Genomic DNA, 12,156 nt, shown 5'->3' on the forward strand with positions numbered 1-12,156 from the left:
GATCCCTTTCGCTATGGAATCCTGGAGGTTGTCTCCTCTACCTGCCTGCCTTTGAGGATGGGGTTATCTACAGAACCTCCCCTCTGTCCCTAGAGATTCCAGAAGCTTCTGCTGTAGCAGCCACTTGACAACTCTGGTGTGGAGCAATGTCCAATGTACCTCTGCTCCCTGGATTTGGGCCAGTCATCCCACTGTCTAACAAAGTGTCCTTCCTCCAAAGCAGACAGATGTGTCTGCAAGAAGGGTGCTTTTTAGTGGGGTACTTGGAGGCTCCTACCATGGACAGTGACTTTGGCGCTGCAGGACACCTGCCCCAGAGTGTTCTCCGCTAGACAAGTGTAGGTGCCATGGTCCTCTGGTAGCGCATCCTGGACATGGAGCTTGGCCACACCGGCCTCACAGGCAGAGCGAGCATACTGGATGGGCTGTCCTGCAGAGAAAAGCATGGAGGAGGGCTCAGGCTGGGGAGGGCCTGGTTGGGACATAAACCCTGACCTCAGCAGGGACTGCCCAGACCCATGGCAGGCAAGACAGCCTGGAAGGATTGGGGAGAGTATTGAATAGTCTCCATTCCATACCCTCAACTTCAGAGTTCTGCATCTGGAAAGAATCTTATAGGGTCATTTGGCCCTTAGCCCAGGCTCAGGCAGAGCAGACCTCATCCAGACTTGTGGCTCCCCTCACCTTTCAGCTGTCTCCAGAAACAGTGATTCTTCTTCCCATTGTAGATAATTATCAGAAAGCAATTCTAATGTTGCAATCAGCTTCTGTGTAATTAGGTGCATTTTCGTGTTCGCAGAAAAGATAAACATAGGAACTAAAAATGACTTTGGCCCTTCCACCAGCAGTCACTCTCTATGAAGTCCTGCATGCAGACAGGAGTGCAAGCAGCGGTTCCCTTAATGCTATATGATCCTGGGATTTTCTCATTACCAGGATGTGGCCTTTCATTTCTAGGGGAAAAACCCCATCTCATTACTGAAGATTCTGGTCTCACAGCAAGAATTGTGTCTACCATCATACAGGAAGCAACTGTCAGGCCTTTTCCTTGCCAGCTCCAGGGTCTTGGTTTGCACTTAATAAAATCAGGGGTGGGTGGCAGGGGAGGGAGACAGTACAGGAAGAAATGCTCTCCCTGCAATGCAATGTTTTCTTCTGAACATAGCAACACTTCAAGTCTCCATGACAGTTTGGCAAAGAGACTGCCAAGCACGAAACAGGGCCGGAGGGAAGAGAGCCTTCCCAACCCATTGCACTCCATAAAACTGAGACTGAAGGGGGGGGGGTGGTGAAAGGGGGAGTGGACAGGGGAAGTTGGACCAGAGTTACCAGCCAAGGAAACCCGGCTTGGGCACGATCGCCCTCTAGTGGGAAGTGTGTAGAAATGCCAGGTTGACCCAGAATTCAGTACTGAAAGGTATAAACCACAGGTCATCAAACACAGCCGGTGGGCTAAACACTGCTTGCTGCCTGGTTTTTGTACAGACTGCAAACTATGACTAGTTCTTACATATTTTAGATGGTGGAAAAAATGAAAGGAAGAAAAATGTCATGGTGTGAAAATTACCTGAAATTCACGTTTTAATGTCCATAAATGAAGTTTTATTGCAACAGTCACGCCCATTCATTTACATATCATCTGTGCTGTCTTTATGTTGAAGCAGTGGAGTTGAATAGTTGTTGTATGACCCAAAAAGCTGAAAAGACTTACCATCTGGCCCTTTAGAGAAAATGTTTATTAACCCTGTTCTAGACTCTGAGCCAGGCAGAAATGAAGCTCTCTTACATTCATCGTTAGCCCTCACATTCATAGTCTGTTTGAGCTACAGAAGGCTGTGTCATTGTAGTTAGTGCCATGACGCCCCAGGAGCTCTGCCCTTATGTGAGGGGTGGACAGGAAGGCAGACCTCAGTTCTCACCTACCCTAGACTTCAGGTGGGAGGAATACACTGCACCTCCTATCACTTAAAGATCATTTCCAGCAAAGCCTGAACAGACTCTGTGGCAGGATCCTGTACACTACACCTGTGAACATGGAAGATGACATGATACAGATGCTCCTGGGGATTATTTGGCGTATACATGATGGGTGCTCCCTCTTAAGAAGCTCTTAAGGAGACACGAGGGCCAGTGCAGGCCCTGGGCCTTCTGTTTCACTGTCTCCCCATTGATAAGGGAGCCTGTACCCAGAGAGGTAAAGTGGGGTGCCCTAGGTTCCCTACCCCTTACTGGTGGAGAACGAGTACCCGGGTCTTCTTACTCTTGGTGGATGCTTGTTCATCCTTCCTGTGGCTCCCCAAAGCAGGCCCTGACCAGTCTTGCCCATTCAATGGACTGTTCTTAGTTATAACATCAGAGATCTCTCACACTTTTAAAATCAAAAGGCCTTTTAAAAAAAATACAAGGGTGATAATATATAGTAATTATTTTTTCAAAGGACCTTACTTGGTCCAAAGAGGGGGGGGAGAGTTGGCATGTCTTTATAGAACTATAATTAATATTAAAAAGAATCACTAGTCTCTGAACCCCAGAATCACCTACCACTAAATAATAGACAAGATTCTTTAAACAACTTCTGGTGTGGTTCATTAGTGTTTTGCTGTGTTCACATATTAACTCAGCAAATATTTATTGAAGACTTCTTATGAGCACGACCACAGGAAGAGAAATTGAATTACTTGTGCATCTATGCATCCAGCATCTCATTAACCACTTTCTGTATGTGAACTACTTTAATCTCACGCCTGCCACCCTGCAAGCTCAGTGGTGCTATTTCCACCTTGCAGATGAGGAGCTCAAGGCTCTGGTAGTTGGAATCAGCCAGCTGGTGGCAGACTCAGTTCCTGCATTCTTTGTATCCTGTGCTTCCGAGGTGGACATGGCTCAGAGCCATGTAAGAAGTAAGAGTTCAGGCAGCCAAAGGATGCTGGGGTCTAGGGTGGGGAACTCACCATTGAGTAGCCAAGTGATTTGGGGGACTGGGGTCCCCTGTACAGAGCACTGTAGCACAAAATCTTGGCCTTCAATGACCATACAGTCCTTCAGAACACTGGAGAATAAGGGGGCCACCTCCATCGCAGCCAGCCCTGTGAAGGAAGGCAAAGGACAGGCCATTTCAGTCACCCCAAGCTTCCCAGGCAGATGCCACACTGCCCTGGGTGCTATCATTTCAGCCATGCCCTCAGCCCTTTTTGCTTTAGTTATTTTTCAAATAGGGTTTTACATTTATGCCTAGTCTGAGTTGCTATCCTCCTATTTATGTTTCCTGTGTAGATGGGATGACAGGTGCATACCACCATGTACAGCTTTTATTGGTTGAGTTGGAGTCTCATGAACTTTTGTCCAGCTGGTCTCCAACCATAATCCTTCCGATCTCTGCCTCCTGAATAGCTAGTGTTATAGACATGAACCACCACATGTGGCTTCTCTTCTTTTACACATTTCATCAGTTATTACACAATCTTGTTAATATCCTTCTACTTGTAGAGACCACAGATCTATAGGGAGGACATTTCCATTTTAAATTATTATAATTGATTTTTTTCGAATTCCAAGACTGAATCAAATGATAAGGACTCTTGTGTGTATTTGCTTTTATTATTATTTTTTTTTGTATTTGCTTTTCAAATATGGCTTGAGCTCCAACCTAGGTCAAGGGTTCAGAACTGCTGGGTGCCTGGGAAAACACATATTCTAGTCTTAGAGAACTGCAAAGCTGAAGTTTCCAAAAGTCTTCTACATCAGTGAATTGGAAACACTACAGTTTGGGGACCTTAATTAAGAGCAACAGGAACAATCTCTTCTACACTAATCAGAGCATGGTGCACAATGTCAAGAGGGCTGAGACTGAGAAAAAGCAATGGGATTTGGTGATTAGAAGACATGGCAGGTGCTTTCCAACAAAGACATGAGGGGAAAACCATACTATAGCACAGGAGTTATGGCCAAGAGAACTTGACGAACTATGATGAGCCAGGTACTTTTAAAGGTATGATCATGATACCTCGAAAAGATCATTTACAGGTGAAATTCTTTAGTTCATTTTACAGGTGAAATTCTGTAGTTCCACAGTCAAGTCCAGTGGTGAGGCAGATTTCACAGTCAGCTTTCTGACTCCACAGCTGCACCATCTCCTCTAGACTTTATGGGGAGGGAAGGCAACGGGAGAGCAGCTACAAGACAGAAAGATGTTTCCTCTGACCAGGACTGGCATGAGGAAGAGACAGACAGATGACCTTGAGAGGTGTAGAAAGGCACCATTTCCACCCTTCTTCTAGCCAGCATCAGATTTCCTCACTAGAGAAAGGCCTCCAGGCACCATTGAAAAGATTATGGGCTTTTGTGCCAGGCCAACTTGGGTTAGAAGGCATGTGACCATGAATAAGTCACTTAACCTTACTGGGTTTAACTATAATTATCTCATAAGACAATTGGAATAACTAAATCAAATGATGCAAGTACAGCATTTAGCACAAGGCCTGGCCTATAGAACATCCTCACTGAGTGTTTGCTACTACTGTCAATGGAAGCAGTGCACAGAAACTCGACTTGGAGCAAGTAGAGTTTGGGACTGAAAGAAAATGGAGAGGTAAAGCAAAAGATTGAGAGTCGTCAAGGAAGATTTCTTTCCTTTTCAGCATAGGGAAGGGAAAGAGTATGCTTGTGGGGAACAAAAAGAGGCCTCTCCATGAGGGATTGGGAGAGACTGAAGGAAGCGGGACAGAGTCTTTGTGGAGGTAGAAGGGGATGGGAAGAGAAGTCTGGGTAAAGGCAAGTCAGAAGAAGAAAGAAAGAGAGCTGGTAGCATAAGCTAAGAAGTTGTGACCCACAACTTCATAAAGTGTTTGCCAAGAGTGAAGTTGGAGTTTTGGAGACTGGAGAAGATGTCAGATAGAGAATGTCTGAGTGTGTGTGGGGGAGGGCAGGAAGCAAAGACCTCTGCAATCTACTCCATCTACTCCTCCATAAAAGCAGTGAAGATACTGGCAAAGAGTCTACATCAACTTTTCTAGAACTCTGGAAGTTAATCAAAGGCTAGCAACTTTCTGAGGAAGATTCATTTATAAACAAACAACAAAATCAAGCCCCCACCCCAAACCCAGCTGAATCTTGGTAAAAATAGAAAGTTCTGTGGCATTCTAAGTCACATCTCGCTCACCCTAGCTCTGCAGCAGGTACTATGGTACCGGTGAAAACCAGCTGCCTAGCAGGGACAGAACAGGGCCAGAGCTCCATTAAAAATGTCTTCAGGAGAACTGTTACCAGTTGACAGGTCTGGCAGCTTCTTCCATAGCTCCATCCATTTGGATGGATGTCTTTAGTTAACCTGACTCAGCTTGGTCTATTGAACAACCCTAACACCAAGGTGTTTGTAAAAAACAAAACAATCACTGACAATGTTTAATATCAAAGGTACTCAGGCAGCAAGATTACCTGGGACCAAAAACAGTCTGGCCAAAAACTTAAAAACTAGGGAGTATCCAAGGCTTTGAAAAACTCTGACATTTTCCTGGGGGTCTGGAAGGCCATGTGCAGGTGCAGAGTTATGTACATGCCCTGATAAAACCCTACTCTCACCTCTGACTGGCCTGGAGGCTCTGTGCCAGCAGGAAGTGCAGGCTAAGGCAGGTATAAGCTTCCAGCACACACACAGCCTCTTAGCAAAGCCTGAGAAAAGTACTGCCTCAAGGCATTTAAGGACATTTCTACTCAACCATTAGTCAACCACGAAGGTAACTATACAGTCTTCAGTGGCCACACATGACAAATCAGTGCTACAGTTTGGATCTGGAATGTCCCCCAAAGGCCCATGTGTTGGAGGCTTGGTCCCCAGCCTGTGATGCTATTGGGAAGTGGTGTAGTCTTTGGGAGGTGGAGCCTAAGGGGAGGAAATAAGGTCATTGGGGGGGGGTGACTTCTTAAAGAGGATATTGAGATGCTGGCCTTTCCTCTCTGTTTTTGTTTCCTGGCCACGATAGAGTATGCCACCTCGTCCAAGGGGGTTTGATGCTTTGCCTCACTACAGGCCCTAAAGCAATGGAGCCAGCTGACCATGGACTGAAACTTCTGAAACTGTGAACCAAAACAAACCTTTCCTCATTAAGTTGGTTAGCTCAGGAATTTTGTCACAGTGACATCCAGACTACAGAATGGGAAAAAATAATTGAAGACCATGTCTGATAAGGACTTATAACCTGAATATATGACTCTTACAACTTGACAATAAAAATGACAATTAAAAATAGGCAAAGTATTGGAATAGGGAATTCTTCAAAGAAGACATACAAATAGCCAATAAGCACATGAAATGCTCAATTAGTCATCAGGGAAATGCAAATCAAATCACAATGAGATGATCATGGATGGCTATAATGAAAAAACAGAAAGTAATACGTGCTGGTGAGGATGTGGAGAAACAAGAACACTTGTTCTTTGTTCACTGAATGTAAAATGGTGCAGCCACTATGGAAAACAGTTTGTCAGTTCCTCAAAAGGTTAAACACAGTATCACTACATGACCCAACAATGCCACTCATACATATAGACCCTGAAAACTAAAAATAGGCATTTAAAAAAGCCATGTACAAGTGTTTACAGAAACACTCTTCACAATAGCTAAAAAGAAGAAACAACCCAATGTTCATTCACTGATGAATGGATAAACAAAACATGCTATAGTCACAGAGTGGAGAATTATTCAGCCATAAATATGAATGAAGAACTGACACATGCCGTAGTGTAGATGAATCCTGAACACATTTTTCTAAGAGAAAGAAACAAGTCACAAGAGGCCACATGTTGTATGATTCCATTTATATGAAATGCTCAGAACACAAATCCACAGAGACAGAAAATAGATTCGTGGTTTTCAGAGGCTGGAGGTATGGAGACAGATAGTGTTTGATAATAGGGTAGGATTTTGGGGGGAAAGGAGCAATGTTTAAAAAATTCTAAAATTATATAGGACGATGGCCATGCACCTCTGTGAATATATTAAAAAATCAGTGAATTATATACTTTAAAGGATAGCTTTTATATTATATGAATTGTGTCTCATTAAAGCTACTTGTATAAAAAAGGAAGTCAAACTGAGATGAATTACCCAAGATGTGAACAAGCTAAAAATTACCTTCTAGAAGGTTTGGATAAACTCACAGAAGTGAAGCCATAGGAGAAACGAGGCTCTCCAGGTACAACATTAACCTTAGGTAGACCTCACACCACATGTCTGTCCCCTGTCCAGACACAGAGCCTTGCATGGCTGATGAAACTTATGCTCCTGGACCTGTGAACCCTGCCCATGTAGGCACTCCTGCCTCCAAATGGAAAGGATAACATTCCTTATAAAAGAATTCACCAGCATAGCAAAATTCCATCTAAAAAGTGAACAAACACTGGTGAAGTGGCTCAAGTGGTAGAGCGCCTGCCTAGCAAGTGTGAGGCACTGATTTCAAGCCCCAGTACTGCCAAAAAATGAAAAGGTGAACCAATAGTATACAATAAGACCCCCTCTTACTCCTTCCCACAGACCCCAAATTTCCCTTCCTGGAGGAAGCTTGTGTATCTTTTGGGAGTGTTTTATGCATACACAAGTGTCTTTTGCATTGTACAGACAAAGATCTTTTCTTCCTTTTACACAAAGAACACATGACACATGCAGTCTGCTCTCGCTCTTTCCCACTACTAGTGTATCTTGGACATGCTTTTCCAGGAGAATCTATAAAAGGCCACATGGTATTCTACTGTGTGGATGAGCTGCTAAGTTATTTATTAAAGAAAATTTCAAGCACACACATGAAATTAGAGAAAGTAGGGAATCTCTGTGTAGCTGTCTCTCATCTTTCACTTATATGTATGGGTATTGTTTCATTGATTCCACTGCCTATGTCTCTGGGTTTTTTTCCAAGACAAATATCAGAACTGGTTTCTAGAAAAACATGGGTTTTTTCTAAGACACATATTAGAACTCATGTAATTTCACCAGCAAACGACTGTTTTACATGAACTTAAAAAAATAACCTCGAGACCACCATCACAACTTAAAATAGCACTAATTCCTCTGTATCAAACATCTATTCAATGTTCAGCTTTTTCTGACATTGTCATAATAATTGTTTCTCAGTCAGGATATGAGCAAGGTTCATAAATAATAATTATTGATGTCACATATATATTTAATCTAAATTTTCTATAGCTTGCCTCTCTCTTTTCCTTTTTTTTTTTTGCTTGCAATTTATTTGTTGAAATAACAGAGCAAAGGTTATTTGTTCCATAGTTTCCAACAGCCTGCAGTTTGCTGGTTACTACCCCTGTGGTATTGTTTAGTAGGTTTCTTAATGATATGACTTAGTCCAGAGTCCACAACATACATGCATTTAGAGGGAAAGGAAATTTTTATAGAAACACAAAGGGTACAAAAGTATTTATCATAGTTTTTATTTTTTTGTGGTGTTGGGAAGGCCTCATGCATGCTAGGCAAGTGCTCTCCCACTGAGCTATACTGCCCTGCCCTATTTATCATCATAATAGCAAATAAATGGAAATGATTGAAACATTCAATAAAATAAGGGGATGCCTAAATTTGACGTATCCATTCTCATGATATTATACAGCCATTAAAAATTATGCTTTTAATACATTCTATCTGATCACAATGCAATAAAACCAGAACTCAACAACAAAAGTAAAGAAAAAAACCATGCAAACAGCTGGAAACTGAATAACTCATTACTTAATGAACAATGGGTCATTGATGAAATAAAAGAGGAAATTAAAAGGTTCCTGGAAGTCAATGAAAAGGAAAACACAACCTACCAGAACCTATGGGACACAGCAAAGGCAGTCCTGAGAGGAAAGTTTATAGCCATGAGTGCATATATTAAAAAGATTGAAAGATCCCAAATCAATGACCTAATGATACATCTCAAACTCCTAGAAAAACAAGAACAAGCAAATCCCAAAACAAATAGGAGAGAAATAATAAAAATAAGAGCTGAAATCAACGAAATAGAAACCAAAAAAAAAAAAAAAACCATACAAAGAATTAATGAAACAAAAAGCTGGTTCTTTGGAAAAAATAAACAAGATTGAGAGACCTCTGGCAAACGTGACTAAAATGAGGAGAGAAAAAACTCAAATTAGTAGAATCAGGAATGTTAAAGGGGAGATAACAACAAACACCATGGAAGTCCAGGAAATCATCAGAGACTACTTTGAGAACCTATATTCAAATAAATTTGAAAATCTTAAAGAAATGGACAGATTTCTAGATATGTATGATCATCCAAAACTGAATCAAGAGGAAATTAATCACCTGAATAGATCTATAACACAAAATGAAATTGAAGCAGCAATCAAGAGTCTCCCTAAAAAGAAAAGTCCAGGACCTGATGGATTCTCTGAATTCTACCAGACCTTTAAAGAAGAACTGATACCAACCCTCCTTAAACTGTTCCATGAAATAGAAAGGGAAGGAAAACTGCCTAATACATTTTATGAAGCCAGTATTACACTTATCCCAAAACCAGGCAATGATACCTCCCAAAACTATAGGTCAATCTCCTTAATGAACATTGATGCAAAAATCCTCAATAAAATAATGGTAAACCGAATTCAACAACACATCAAAAAGATTATTCACCACGACCAAGTAGGCTTCATCCCAGGGATGCAGGGGTGGTTCAACATACGAAAATCAATAAACGTAATAAACCACATTAACAGAAGCAAAGACAAAAACCACTTGATCATCTCAATAGATGCAGAAAAAGCCTTTGATAAGATCCAACACCATTTCATGATAAAAGCTCTAAGAAAACTAGGGATAGAAGGAAAGTACCTCAACATTATAAAAGCTATATCATGACAAACCTACAGCCAGCATTATACTTAATGGAGAAAAACTGAAATCATTCCCTCTAAAATCAGGAATGAGACAAGGATACCCACTATCTCCACTCCTATTCAACATAGTATTGGAATTCCTAGCCAGAGCAATTAGGCAAGAAGAAGGAATAAAAGGAATACAAATAGGTAAAGAAGCTGTCAAAATATCCCTATTTGCAGAAGACATGATCCTATACCTTAAAGACCCAAAAAACTCTACTCAAAAGCTCCTAGACACCATCAATAGCTACAGCAAGGTAGCAGGATATAAAATCAACATAGAAAAATCATTAGCATTTCTATACACTAATAATGAACAAACTGAGAAAGAATATATGAAAACAATTCCATTTACAATAGCCTCAAAAAAAAATCAAATATCTAGGTGTAAACCTAACAAAAGATGTGAATGACCTCTACAAGGAAAATTATAAACTTCTGAAGAAAGAGATTGAGGAAGACTATAGAAAGTGGAGAGATCTCCCATGCTCATGGATTGGTAGAATCAACATAGTAAAAATGTCTATACTCCCAAAATAATCTACATGTTTAATGCAATTCCCATCAAAATTCCAATGACATTCATTAAAGAGATTGAAAAATCTACCGTGAAATTTATATGGAAACACAAGAGGCCACCAATAGCCAAGGCAATACTCAGTCAAAGAACAATGCTGGAGGTATCACGATACCTGACTTCAAACTATATTACAAAGCAATAACAACAAAAACAGCATGGTAGTGGCACAAAAACAGACATGAAGACCAGTGGAACAGAATAGAGGACCCAGATATGAAGCCACACAACTATGAGCAACTTATCTTTGACAAAGGCGCTAAAAATATACGATGGAGAAAAGACAGCCTCTTCAACAAAAACTGCTGGGAAAACTGATACTAGATCCATGTATATCACCCTATACCAATATTAACTCAAAATGGATCAAGGATCTTAATATCAGACCACAAACTCTAAAGTTGATACAGGAAAGAGTAGGAAATACTCTGGAGTTAGTAGGGATAGGTAAGAACTTTCTCAATGGAACCCCAGCAGCACAACAACTAAGAGATAGCATAGATAAATGGGACTTCATAAAACTAAAAAGCTTCTGTTCATCAAAAGAAATGGTCTCTAAACTGAAGAGAATACCCACAGAGTGAGAGAAAATATTTGCCAGCTACACATCAGACAAAGGACTGATAACCAGAATATATAGGGAACTTAAAAAACTAAATTCTCCCAAAATTAATGAACCAATAAAGAAATGGGCAAGTGAACTAAACAGAACTTTCTCAAAAGAAGAAATTCAAATGGCCAAAAAACACATGAAAAAATGCTCACCATCTCTAGCAATAAAGGAAATGCAAATTAAAACCACACTAAGATTCCACCTTACCCCTGTGAGAATAGCCATCATTAGCAACACCACGAACAACAGGTGTTGGCGAGGATGCGGGGAAAAAGGAACCCTCATACACTGTTGGTGGGAATGTAGACTAGTACAACCACTCTGGAAAAAAATTTGGAGGCTACTTAAAAAGCTAAACATTGATCTATCATTTGATCCAGCAATACCACTCCTGGGGATATACCCAAAAGACTGTGACACAGGTTACTCCAGAGGCACCTGCACACCCATGTTTATTGCAGCACTATTCACAATAGCCAAGTTATGGAAACAGCCAAGATGCCTCACCACTGACGAATGGATTAAGAAAATGTGGTATCTATACCAATGGAATTTTATGCAGCCATGAAGAAGAACGAAATGTTATCATTCGCTGGTAAATGGATGGAACTGGAGAACATCATTCTGAGTGAGGTTAGCCTGGCCCAAAAGACCAAAAATCATATGTTCTCCCTCATATGCGGACATTAGATCAAGGACAAACACAAGGGGATTGGACTTTGAGCACATGATAAAAGCGAGAGCATGCAAGGGAGGGGTGAGGATAGGTAAGACACCTAAAAAATTAGCTAGCATTTGTTGCCCTCAACGCAGAGAAACTAAAGCAGATACCTTAAAATCAACTGAGGCCAATAAAAAATAAAAATTAAAAAAAAATCGTGCTTTTAAAGAATATGAAATGATATAGAAAGGTGTTTATGTTACATGAGTAAATTAGGATGGAAAGCAGGATACAAACAGCACAATGCTGATTTTGTTTAAAAAACATTAAGATATTTATTTTGGAGTCATAAGATTATATATGGTTTAAATGCTCTGCAATGAGTATGCAACACTTCTATAAACAGATACTATAATAACC

The 12,156-nt window shown here is 40.8% G+C and overlaps 1 protein-coding gene across 5 annotated transcripts in view; it reads right to left on the minus strand.

Annotated features, from left to right (window-relative positions):
- The window catches only part of Mylk (myosin light chain kinase), a 257,786-nt gene that overhangs the window by 104,230 nt on the left and 141,400 nt on the right, over nt 1-12,156 (minus strand). For all 5 annotated transcript variants that reach the window (XM_074073297.1, XM_074073298.1, XM_074073299.1 and 2 more), the window contains exons 10-11: nt 2,952-3,086; nt 278-430 (exon numbers count right to left, since the gene is read on the minus strand). In XM_074073297.1, the coding sequence (XP_073929398.1) occupies nt 278-430; nt 2,952-3,086 (288 nt within the window). The remainder of the gene's footprint in view (nt 1-277; nt 431-2,951; nt 3,087-12,156) is intronic.

The sequence above is a fragment of the Castor canadensis genome, chromosome 5 (genome assembly GCF_047511655.1).
Source record: "Castor canadensis chromosome 5, mCasCan1.hap1v2, whole genome shotgun sequence".
Taxonomy (NCBI): domain Eukaryota; kingdom Metazoa; phylum Chordata; class Mammalia; order Rodentia; family Castoridae; genus Castor; species Castor canadensis.